Here is a 12,923-nt window from a genome sequence, read left to right as displayed (position 1 = left end):
AGGTCTTTTATACTTGTTTTATTTTCTATTTTTTCTTTACATCGACACAACAAAAAATATTAACTTTAAATATTAAAACACCATCAGCAGCTCGCAATATTTGAAAGACTATTGTCTGCTTTTTGAAAAGCAGCTGTCTGTGACCATATTTTACAGACAGGAAGTTCTTAATTTTTTTTTACTTGCCTTTAGTCTCAAATTATTTAAGAAAGTTATAATCTGCCCCTAATAGCCTTCACCAGATCAACCAGCTCTACCATTGTAAACATTCTCGTGAACCACAGCTCACCAGACTGTTAGGGTGATCGTGTCTAGCTAGTTTATATAAGTTATCGCCTCTTCTGTTATTAAATATATTAATCTATCCAGTGATTTAATTTTATTTCCCCTTAGGCTCAAAAGTGTTTAATTTTTAATGAATAATTCAACATCTAATTAAATTAAAAATAGATACTTTTGTTGTCATCAAAGTGGAACGTAGCTGGAAAGTTTGAATGAAATCGCTGCATTAGAAGTGCGTCAAAATTGAGCTACAAGATTTGCTACAAACAAACGGACATTTGCAAACTAAATAATAGCTTGTAAAAAGAAGTATATTTTACAACCACTTTGGTGGGATTTATAAAAGTTTTATATTGATTTCCGACTCTCGCCACTGTTCTTTTAGTTTGCTCTTGAGCACACCTAATGCATTCACTTTTCTACAGTTGATTGGGACACCTAATACAGTTTGACAAGATGTTGGGAGTTTCTAGAAACTAGAATAGTGTTTCAATAATTAATGACTCCTGCTATGTAGTGTAGAGTAAAAATGTTTAATTTAGGAACTCACTGCTCCTCAATGTATCACTGCAAATTAACAGCAATTGTAAATAGTTATCTGATCATGTAGCATATTTATAAAGAATCAAATGAACATTAGAATAAACAATAATGTGACCAATTTCTACAGCAGACTGAAAGACTTATAGTTGGTCAAAATGTCAAAAGTAAGCAAACTTCTTAAAATGTCAAAAGTTAGCATACTTGTCAAAATGTCAAAAGTTTGCAAACTTGTCAAAATGTCAAAAGCTAGCAAACTTGTCAAAAGTTGAAGGTATAGATTTGTTCTGAGAGATTGCAATTGATGATTGATACATTACATATTCAACAAATCTACATCAACAAACTATATTTCAATAACTAAACAATTCAACAAAGTTTGTTTCAATAACTAAACAATTCAACAAACCTACATTACAACAAACTTTGTTTCAATAACTAAACAATTCAACAAACCTACATCACAACAAGCTTTGTTTCAATAATTAAACAATTCAACAAACCTACATTACAACAAAGTTTGTTTCAATAACTAAACAATTCAACAAACCTACATTACAACAAACTTTGTTTCAATAACTAAACAATTCAACAAACCTACATTACAACAAGCTTTGTTTCAATAACTAAACAATTCAACAAACCTACATCAAGTCTTGTTACACCAACCCCATGTGTAATCAAGTCTTGTTACATCAAGCCAATGTGTAATCAAGTCTTGTTACATTAACCCAATGTGTAATCAAGTCTTGTTACATCAAGCCAATGTGTAATCAAGTCTTGTTACATCAAGCCAATGTGTAATCAAGTCTTGTTACATCAAGCCAATGTTGGGTCTTGCATGTAAGCTGGCAGCTGTCTGAGAAAAGTGCGAGCCAGCGGGTCGACCTTCCTGCGGGCAGCTACAACAGCTAGGATGGTCATGAGGGAGACCTTCTGGCTGAAGCAATGTTCAGCTAGTGCCAAGGTCTCGGAGGATTCTTTCAGCTTCCAGATTTTCCTGTCTAGTGTTGGGGCTGCCAGGTGCGAGGGGCTGGGGAGGAAGACGCTGGGACGTATCAGGTACAGGCTCCTGCAGCTGGCCTGGAACTTTGTGCTCCCCAACTCACTCAGTGACCCAAACGGTTTGAGAACCTGCTCATAGTCCATCAGGTACTCCAGCCCAGTGGCTGCTGGTTCTGTCCCCTGCTCAGCTTCTGTCCCCTGCTCAGCTTCTGTCCCCTGCTCAGCTTCTGTCCCCTGCTCAGCTTCTGTCCCCTGCTCAGCTTCTGTCAAATATACATAAGTCATTAGAATCAAATATACATACAAGCCATTAAAATCAAATATACACACAAGCCATTAAAATCAAATATACATACAAGCCATTAAAATCAAATATACACACAAGCCATTAAAATCAAATATACATAAGCCATTAAAATCAAATATACATACAAGCCATTAGAATCAAATATACATACAAGCCATTAAGATCAAATATACATACAAGCCATTAAAATCAAATATACATACAAGCCATTAAAATCAAATATACATACAAGCCATTAAAATCAAATATACATAAGCCATTAAAATCAAATATACATAAGCCATTAAAATCAAATATACATACAAGCCATTAAAATCAAATATACATACAAGCCATTAAAATCAAATATACATAAGTCATTAGAATCAAATATACATACAAGTAATTAAAATCAAATATACATACAAGCCATTAAAATCAAATATACATAAGCCATTAAAATCAAATATACATAAGCCATTAAAATGAAATATACATAAGTCATTAGAATCAAATAAACATACAAGTCATTAAAATCAAATATAGTGTTTACTGGTGTAGTGTTTACTGACCACAAGTGATTGTGTTGTGTTTACTGACCACAAGTGATGGTGTTGTGTTAACTGACCACAAGTGATGGTGTTGTGTTAACTGACCACAAGTGATGGTGTTGTGTTTACTGACCACAAGTGATGGTGTTGTGTTTACTGACCACAAGTGATGGTGTCGTGTTTACTGACCACAAGTGATGGTGTTGTGTTAACTGACCACAAGTGATGGTGTTGTGTTTACTGACCACAAGTGATGGTGTTGTGTTTACTGACCACAAGTGATGGTGTTGTGTTTACTGACCACAAGTGATGGTGTCGTGTTTACTGACCACAAGTGATGGTGTTGTGTTAACTGACCACAAGTGATGGTGTTGTGTTTACTGACCACAAGTGATGGTGTTGTGTTTACTGACCACAAGTGATGGTGTTGTGTTTACTGACCACAAGTGGGAGTCTCCGCAAGTGATGGTGTTGTGTTTACTGACCACAAGTGATGGTGTTGTGTTTACTGACCACAAGTGATGGTGTTGTGTTTACTGACCACAAGTGATGGTGTTGTGTTTACTGACCACAAGTGATGGTGTCGTGTTAACTGACCACAAGTGATGGTGTTGTGTTTACTGACCACAAGTGGGAGTCTCCGCCAGCGATGGTGTTGGTGTAGCAGAAGTTTGGCTGTTACTGGCAGTACTGGAGCTGCTGTAATGGCACCACATGCTTGTGTGACCTGAGGGTGCCGAGCTGTCCACGCTCAGCTGAGGGTACACCACGTCAGGCAGGGAGAAGGAGATGGGGGACGTGCTGGTCGCTGGAGTGTGTTAACAGGTAAGACAGGGGTCAACATGTTAAAACTACAGGTAAGACAGGGGTCAACATGTTAAAATTATAGGTAACACGGGTCAACATGTTAAAACTACAGGTAAGACAGGTGTCAACTCACAAGGAGATTGTGTAGAGAGCTCAGTGATGTAGTGCTGCTCCAGCAAAGTTTGGGCCAAGCTCACAGCACTTTCTCTGGTGACTGGCCCGGGTGGCAGGCTGACATCTGTTGACACAGTCAGACAGGTGTGTTGACACAGACAGGTGAGTCAACACAGTGAGACAGGTGTGTTGACACAGTCAGACAGGTGTGTCAACATAGTGAGACAGGTGTGTTGACACAGTGAGACAGGTGTGTTGAGACAGTGAGACAGGTGTGTTGACACAGTCAGACAGGTGTGTTGACACAGTGAGACAGGTGTGTTGACACAGTGAGACAGGTGTGTTGACACAATGAGACAGGTGTGTTGACACAGTGAGACAGGTGTGTTGACACAGTCAGACAGGTGTGTTGACACAATGAGACAGGTGTGTTGACACAGTGAGACAGGTGTGTTGACACAGTCAGACAGGTGTGTTGACACAGTCAGACAGGTGTGTTGACACAGTGAGACAGGTGTGTTGACACTGACAGGTGAGTCAACACAGTGAGACAGGTGTGTTGACACAGCAAGACAGGTGTGTTGACACAATGAGACAGGTGTGTTGACACAATGAGACAGGTGTGTTGACACAGCAAGACAGGTGTGTTGACACAGCAAGACAGGTGCGTTGACACAGTGAGACAGGTGAGTCAACACAGCGAGACTGGTGTGTTGACACAATGAGACAGGTGTGTTGACACAGTGAGACAGGTGTGTTGACACAGTGAGACAGGTGTGTTGACACAGAGAGACAGGTGTGTTGACACAGTGAGACAGGTGTGTTGACACAGTGAGACAGGTGTGTTGACACAGAGAGACAGGTGTGTTGACACAGTGAGACAGGTGCGTTGACACAGTGAGACAGGTGTGTTGACACAGAGAGACAGGTGTGTTGACACAGGTGTGTATAGCTGTGCTAACCTGCGGGCAGGTTGTCCTTGTGTTTGAGGATCCAGCGAACCAACTCAGCCCCACTAAAACATTTGCGCAGTGACTGAAGCTCCTTGAAAATTCGGTGGATGATGGCTGGTGGGTTCCTGCTTTCCTCTCCAGTGTCTGAAGACTAAAAATTTTTTTCAGTCATCACTTACCAGTTCCTTCAACAGTTGGCCATCACTTACCAGTTCCTTCAACAGTTGGCCATCACTTACCAGTTCCTTCAACAGTTGGCCATCACTTACCAGTTCCTTCAACAGTTGGCCATTACTTACCAGTTCCTTCAACAGTTGGCCATCACTTACCAGTTCCTTCAACAGTTGGCCATCACTTACCAGTTCCTTCAACAGTTGGCCATTACTTACCAGTTCCTTCAGCAACTGGCCATCACTTACCAGTTCCTTCAACAGTTGGCCATCACTTACCAGTTCCTTCAGCAACTGGCCATCACTTACCAGTTCCTTCAACAGTTGGCCATCACTTACCAGTTCCTTCAACAGTTGGCCATCACTTACCAGTTCCTTCAACAGTTGGCCATCACTTACCAGTTCCTTCAGCAACTGGCCATCACTTACCAGTTCCTTCAACAGTTGGCCATCACTTACCAGTTCCTTCAGCAACTGGCCATCACTTACCAGTTCCTTCAACAGTTGGCCATCACTTACCAGTTCCTTCAACAGTTGGCCATCACTTACCAGTTCCTTCAACAGTTGGCCATCACTTACCAGTTCCTTCAACAGTTGGCCATCACTTACCAGTTCCTTCAGCAACTGGCCATCACTTACCAGTTCCTTCAGCTTGCTGTACAGGGCCACAAGGTGCACAGTTGAGAGAGTGTAGAGTTGCAGCCTGATCATCACCTCACTCTGTGGGATACCAACATCACTGTCATATGACATGCCAACATCACTGACATCTGACATGCCAACATCACTCAATCTGACATGCCAACATCACTGCCATCTGACATGCCAACATCACTGACATCTGACATGCCAACATCACTGCCATCTGACATGCCAACATCACTGCCATGCCAACATCACTGCCATCTGACATGCCAACATCACTGCCATCTGACATGCCAAGATCACTGCCATCTGACATGCCAAGATCACTGCCATCTGACATGCCAACATCACTGTCATCTGACATGCCAACATCACTGCCATCTGACATGCCAAGATCACTGACATCTGACATGCCAACGTCACTGCCATCTGACATGCCAACATCACTGACATCTGACATGCCAACATCACTGTCATCTGACATGCCAACATCACTTACATCTGACATGCCAACATCACTGACATCTGACATGCCAACATCACTGCCATCTGACATGCCAACATCACTGCCATCTGACATGCCAACATCACTGCCATCTGACATGCCAACATCACTGCCATCTGACATGCCAACATCACTGACATCTGACATGCCAACATCACTGACATCTGACATGCCAACATCACTGACATCTGACATGCCAACGTCACTGCCATCTGACATGCCAACATCACTGACATCTGACATGCCAACATCACTCACATCTGACATGCCAACATCACTCACATCTGACATGCCAACATCACTGCCATCTGACATGCCAACATCACTGCCATCTGACATGCCAACATCACTGCCATCTGACATGCCAACATCACTGCCATCTGACATGCCAACATCACTCACATCTGACATGCCAACATCACTCACATCTGACATGCCAACATCACTGCCATCTGACATGCCAACATCACTGCCATGCCAACATCACTGCCATGCCAACATCACTGCCATGCCAACATCACATTAAGATCTGACATGCCAACATCACTGCCATCTGACATGCCAACATCACTGACATCTGACATGCCAACATCACTGACATCTGACATCTGACATGCCAACATCACTGCCATCTGACATGCCAACATCACTGCCATCTGACATGCCAAGATCACTGCCATCTGTCATGCCAAGATCACTGCCATGCCAAGATCACTGCCATGCCAACATCACTGCCATGCCAAGATCACTGCCATGCCAACATCACTGCCATGCCAAGATCACTGCCATGCCAACATCACTGCCATGCCAAGATCACTGCCATGCCAAGATCACTGCCATGCCAACATCACTGCCATGCCAACATCACTGCCATGCCAAGATCACTGCCATGCCAAGATCACTGCCATGCCAACATCACTGCCATGCCAAGATCACTGCCATGCCAACATCACTGCCACCAACTTACAGCTTCATTTTGCAGCAAGTCTTTTTTAATTCCCTTTCCATTGTTGTTCATGAACCTCATCAGGTGCTGTACAAATACAAGATCAGTTCAGTCATCAGTCAACTACAGTCAGATGATTTCAGTCAACTCTACAGAGGTGACTTCAGTCTACTGCAGCAGGGCATGTCATATGTCACTTAAGGGAGGTGACTTAAGTCAACTTAAGGAATATGACTTCAGTCAACTTAAGCATGGTGCTGACTTACGCTGAGAGCAAGCATCAAGTTCTGTGCATGTAAGGGCGAGCTTGTACCATATCTCCAGAGGCTGTCTGTAAGCTGTTTCATGTCCTGTAATATAAGCTGTCTGTAAGCTGTTTCATGTCCTGTAATATAAGCTGTCTGTAAGCTGTTTCATGTCCTGTAATATAAGCTGTCTGTAAGCTGTTTCATGTCCTGTAATATAAGCTGTCTGTAAGCTGTTTCATGTCCTGTAATATAAGCTGTCTGTAAGCTGTTTCATGTCCTGTAATATAAGTTGTCTGTCAGCTGTTTCATGTCCTGTAATATAAGCTGTCAGTGAGCTGTTTCATGTCCTGTAATATAAGCTGTCTGTGAGCTGTTTCATGTCCTGTAATATAAGCTGTCAGTGAGCTGTTTCATGTCCTGTAATATAAGCTGTCTGTCAGCTGTTTCATGTCCTGTAATATAAGCTGTCTGTGAGCTGTTTCATGTCCTGTAATATAAGCTGTCAGTGAGCTGTTTCATGTCCTGTAATATAAGCTGTCTGTGAGCTGTTTCATGTCCTGTAATATAAGCTGTCAGTGAGCTGTTTCATGTCCTGTAATATAAGCTGTCTGTAAGCTGTTTCATGTCCTGTAATATAAGCTGTCTGTAACCTGTTTCATGTCCTGTAATATAAGCTGTCTGTCAGCTGTTTCATGTCCTGTAATATAAGCTGTCTGTGAGCTGTTTCATGTCCTGTAATATAAGCTGTCTGTAAGCTGTTTCATGTCCTGTAATATAAGCTGTCTGTGAGCTGTTTCATGTCCTGTAATATAAGCTGTCAGTGAGCTGTTTCATGTCCTGTAATATAAGCTGTCTGTAAGCTGTTTCATGTCCTGTAATATAAGCTGTCTGTAAGCTGTTTCATGTCCTGTAATATAAGCTGTCTGTCAGCTGTTTCATGTCCTGTAATATAAGCTGTCTGTAAGCTGTTTCATGTCCTGTAATATAAGCTGTCTGTAAGCTGTTTCATGTCCTGTAATATAAGCTGTTTGTGAGCTGTTTCATGTCCTGTAATATAAGCTGTCTGTGAGCTGTTTCATGTCCTGTAATATAAGCTGTCTGTCAGCTGTTTCATGTCCTGTAATATAAGCTGTCTGTCAGCTGTTTCATGTCCTGTAATATAAGCTGTCTGTCAGCTGTTTCATGTCCTGTAATATAAGCTGTCTGTGAGCTGTTTCATGTCCTGTAATATAAGCTGTCAGTGAGCTGTTTCATGTCCTGTAATATAAGCTGTCTGTGAGCTGTTTCATGTCCTGTAATATAAGCTGTCTGTCAGCTGTTTCATGTCCTGTAATATAAGCTGTCTGTGAGCTGTTTCATGTCCTATAATATAAGCTGTCTGTCAGCTGTTTCATGTCCTGTAATATAAGCTGTCTGTCAGCTGTTTCATGTCCTGTAATATAAGCTGTCTGTGAGCTGTTTCATGTCCTGTAATATAAGCTGTCAGTGAGCTGTTTCATGTCCTGTAATATAAGCTGTCAGAGAGCTGTTTCATGTCCTGTAATATAAGCTGTCTGTGAGCTGTTTCATGTCCTGTAATATAAGCTGTCTGTGAGCTGTTTCATGTCCTGTAATATAAGCTGTCAGTGAGCTGTTTCATGTCCTGTAATATAAGCTGTCAGTGAGCTGTTTCATGTCCTGTAATATAAACTGTCTGTGAGCTGTTTCATGTCCTGTAATATAAACTGTCTGTGAGCTGTTTCATGTCCTGTAATATAAACTGTCTGTGAGCTGTTTCATGTACTGTGAGCTGCAAAAGTCTGACCTCAACAATGAACTTCCAAAGGTTTTCTAGAACTCGTCTGAAACTCTCCTGATACAGCCAGGTGCTCAAGGCATCGAGGTGTTTCTGTAACATGGTTGCCAATGGCAACAGACAGGTTGCTATGGGACTTTGCTCTTCTTTAGACTCAAGCAACAGAGGAAGGTAGTCTTTTATAAACAGGTTTAGCTAGAAACAAAAGTAAAGTCTTTTATAAACAGGTTTAGCTAGAAACAAAAGTAAAGTCTTTTATAAACAGGTTTAGCTAGAAACAAAAGTAAAGTTTTTATAAACAGGTTTAGCTAGAAACAAAAGTAAAGTCTTTTATAAACAGGTTTAGCTAGAAACAAAAGTAAAGTCTTTTATAAACAGGTTTAGCTAGAAACAAAAGTAAAGTCTTTTATAAACAGGTTTAGCTAGAAACAAAAGTAAAGTTTTTATAAACAGGTTTAGCTAGAAACAAAAGTAAAGTCTTTTATAAACAGGTTTAGCTAGAAACAAAAGTAAAGCCTTTTATAAACAGGTTTAGCTAGAAACAAAAGTAAAGTCTTTTATAAACAGGTTTAGCTAGAAACAAAAGTAAAGTCTTTTATAAACAGGTTTAGCTAGAAACAAAAGTAAAGTCTTTTATAAACAGGTTTAGTTAGAAACAAAAGTAAAGTCTTTTATAAACAGGCTCCATGTCAAATGATCTCAGACAAAATATCTCAAAGTATAACAGGGCAAATATGCGTAGTACTGGGGAAGATTTTAGTGGATTCCAACATTTTTCATTGAATGTGATGGATTTGATGAACATTTTCCCCCATAATTGTCCTGATCAAATATGAGGGCCCCACCTTGTATGCCATGAGACGACACATGCCAGTGAGAACTGACATGACATGCTGGTGGTTTGTTTGAAGGATTTGTTTGGTCTCCAGATACCAACTAGAGGGCGTCACCTCAGTCACACAAGATTCACAGCTTTCTTCTGCTGGATACAATAAATATAAATATTAAATATAAATAAATATAAATAAATAAATAAATAAATTAATTAATTAATTAATAATTTTATATATATATATATATATATATATATATATATATATATATATATATATATATATATAATATCCAGCATATATCTTGATTGACATTGTATGAAATGCTATTAGGATTTTCCAGCCCCAACTGATGTCTAAAAATAAAATAAAAGGTTTATCTAAAATATTTTTTGAAATTATGTGACTTGAGCTTACTGAAAATGGTGGCGGAGGTGTGGGGTGGAGGTGTAGGGCAAAGATGTGGGCCCAGTGTAGGTGTAGGGTGGTGGTGTAGGCCCAGTGTATATATATATATATATATACATATATAAATATTTATATATATATACATATTTATATATATACATATATATACATATATATATATCTAATATATACATACAGATATATATATCTAATATATAAAGTTCAAATCTGTATTTTTGTTTAAAAAAATAGCTAAGCAAGGATTACAAAGAAATATAAGAATTTATTTAATTATTATCGGCATAGTGTTGTAAAATAATTTTCATTTTCAAACTTACAATAATAATTGTGGGCATGTCTGTCAAACAAACTTAAAGAAAATGTATTATTCTTTACAAAAATTCTAATTGTGTCTGAAAATTATTTACATTTAGTCCTTTAGCACTTATTACTTACCTTGATAAATTAGGAAAACACAATTCCTTCAGTTTAAAAAAAACATTACATTTTTGGGAAAATTTTACTTTTTATTACTTTGTATTGGTGTTGGGAAAAAATAATTATATAATTAACAGGGATTGATCACGTGCAATGTTTTAGGTATTTAAACACTGCCTTTTCTTTATTTTATACACTGAACGTACAGTTTACTAATTATTTTTTAAAATCAATAACAGTTAAGAAGCCGCTCCTAAATGTCCTCTATGTTTACTTCTTTCCGTTTGTGAATAAGCTTGTGGTATTTTAATTGTTCACTAAATTGAAACAGGTGCGTGCGCCGGCGCCAAGTCAGGGCTCAGTTTGGCGCTTTGGGCTATCCTGTGAGCGCTATGGTGCATAATTTCATTTTAAACAATGAGATAGACTATGGATAAGAAAGGTTACTATAGTCTTTAACTGAATCAAATCCAGGCATCCACCTGGCGCCCCGACAAGGTGCTATTTAGCGCCCCTGGCCTTCCCATGTTTGATATGGCGCATAAGACTAAGAATAAGTTCAGGTTCTAATGGGTTTTAGTTTGTTGTTGGGTTTGTGTTTGGATTTGTTTTTGTTTGGTTTTTTGTTTGTGTTTGTGTTTGCATTTGTTTTTGTGTTTTCGTTTGTGTTTGTGTTTGTGTTATGTTTGCGTTTTTTTTTGTGTGTTTTGGTTGGCTGTGGTTAGGGTGGGCAATGCCGGATAAATGCTGATTACTGAACACACAAGTTATGGTCCTTTACAGATACGTTTTTCAGAGATGCCAGTGCATGTGTGTGCATGTGTGTTTGAATGAAGCAGTGAAAAAAAAACAGAGTGTACCATATGAGTCAGACTGTGTGGGCAGCTGACTTTCCTCTAAGTTCATGTTGTCCTTCAGCTTGTTCTCGTACTCATCCAGCATATGGAGACAGAGGAGGACGTTGTTGATGCGCACACACATGTGCTGCGTCACAGGCTCGTGGCGCTCAGACAGCAGGAGACTGCGGCGCTGGTAGTAGTACAGGCAGTCGTAGTCGGCCTCTGCCTGGTGTCTGCAGCCCCACACGAGGTCACGCTGACTTTCTGTACACTCCAGCAGCTGGAACAGTAGGTCACACATAGACACTGTCAGTAGGTCACACATAGACACTGTCAGTAGGTCACACATAGACACTGTCTACCAGCAGGTCACAGATAGACACTGCCAGTAGGTCACACGTAGACACTGTCAGTAGGTCACACATAGACACTGTCTGTCAGCAGGTCACACATAGACACTGTCAGTAGGTCACACATAGACACTGTCTACCAGTAGGTCACACATAGACATTGTCTACCAGTAGGTCAAACATAGACACTGTAAGTAGGTCACACATAGACACTGTCTACCAGCAGGTCACACATAGACACTGTCAGTAGGTCACACATAGACACGATCAGTAGGTAACACATAGACACTGTCTACCAGCAGGACACACATAGACACTGTCAGTAGGTCACACATAGACACGGTCAGTAGGTCACACATAGACACTGTCTACCAGCAGGTCACAGATAGACACTGTATACCAGTAGGTCACACATTGACATTGTCTACCAGTAGGTCAAACATAGACACTGTAAGTAGGTCACACATAGACACTGTCTACCAGCAGGTCACAGATAGACACTGTCAGTAGGTCACAGATAGACACTGTCAGTAGGTCACACATAGACACTGTCAGTAGGTAACACATAGACACTGTCTACCAGTAGGTCACACATAGACACTGTCAGTAGGTCACACATAGACACTGTCTACCAGCAGGTCACAGATAGCCACTGTCTACCAGTAGGTCACACATTGACACTGTCAACAAGTGTATGAAATGAGCATACCTTTTGCCCAATAAGTCTTTGAGACAGCTGTCTAGGTGTCCCACAAAGATCCATGCACAGCATGTTGCTGATGTAGGCTGAGATCATACTGCTCATTATCTGAAACACATCAAATCCGTTGTCTCACCACTCTACGGCTTTTTGTCTCACCACTCTACAACTTTTGTCTCACCACTCTACAGCTTTTGTCTCACCACTCTACAACTTTTGTCTCACCACTCTACAGCTTTTGTCTCACCACTCTACAGTTTTTGTCTCACCACTCTACAGCTTTTGTCTCACCACTCTACGGCTTGTCTCACCACTCTTCAGCTTTTGTCTCACCACTCTACAACTTTGGCTCACCACTCTACAACTTTTCTCACCACTCTACAACTTTTGTCTCACCACTCTACAGCTTTTGTCTCACCACTCTACAGCTTTTGTCTCACCACTCTACAACTTTTGTCTCACCACTCTACAACTTTTGTCTCACCACTCTACAGCTTTTGTCTCACCA

The 12,923-nt window shown here is 40.4% G+C and overlaps 1 protein-coding gene across 5 annotated transcripts in view; it reads right to left on the bottom strand.

Moving 5' to 3' along the window:
• Window positions 1-577: 577 nt before the first annotated feature.
• The window catches only part of LOC131955221 (uncharacterized), a 47,442-nt gene continuing 35,096 nt past the window's right edge, over window positions 578-12,923 (bottom strand). For 3 of the 5 annotated variants that reach the window (XM_059319254.1, XM_059319246.1, XM_059319277.1), the window contains 11 exons: window positions 12,425-12,523; window positions 11,387-11,645; window positions 9,693-9,829; window positions 8,857-9,042; window positions 7,071-7,154; window positions 6,826-6,891; window positions 5,348-5,428; window positions 4,548-4,689; window positions 3,605-3,709; window positions 3,290-3,472; window positions 578-2,090 (listed from right to left, as the gene is read on the bottom strand). In XM_059319254.1, the coding sequence (XP_059175237.1) occupies window positions 1,642-2,090; window positions 3,290-3,472; window positions 3,605-3,709; window positions 4,548-4,689; window positions 5,348-5,428; window positions 6,826-6,891; window positions 7,071-7,154; window positions 8,857-9,042; window positions 9,693-9,829; window positions 11,387-11,645; window positions 12,425-12,523 (1,791 nt within the window). In that variant the 3' untranslated portion in view covers window positions 578-1,641. The remainder of the gene's footprint in view (window positions 2,091-3,289; window positions 3,473-3,604; window positions 3,710-4,547; window positions 4,690-5,347; window positions 5,429-6,825; window positions 6,892-7,070; window positions 7,155-8,856; window positions 9,043-9,692; window positions 9,830-11,386; window positions 11,646-12,424; window positions 12,524-12,923) is intronic. The other 2 variants (XM_059319261.1, XM_059319269.1) reach the window with 2 other exon arrangements.

Source organism: Physella acuta, unplaced genomic scaffold, assembly GCF_028476545.2.
Source record: "Physella acuta isolate Inbredline_101_S28 unplaced genomic scaffold, ASM2847654v3 ptg000079l, whole genome shotgun sequence".
NCBI classification, from domain to species: Eukaryota; Metazoa; Mollusca; class Gastropoda; family Physidae; genus Physella; species Physella acuta.
This window is presented reverse-complemented; position numbering and strand designations above follow the sequence as displayed.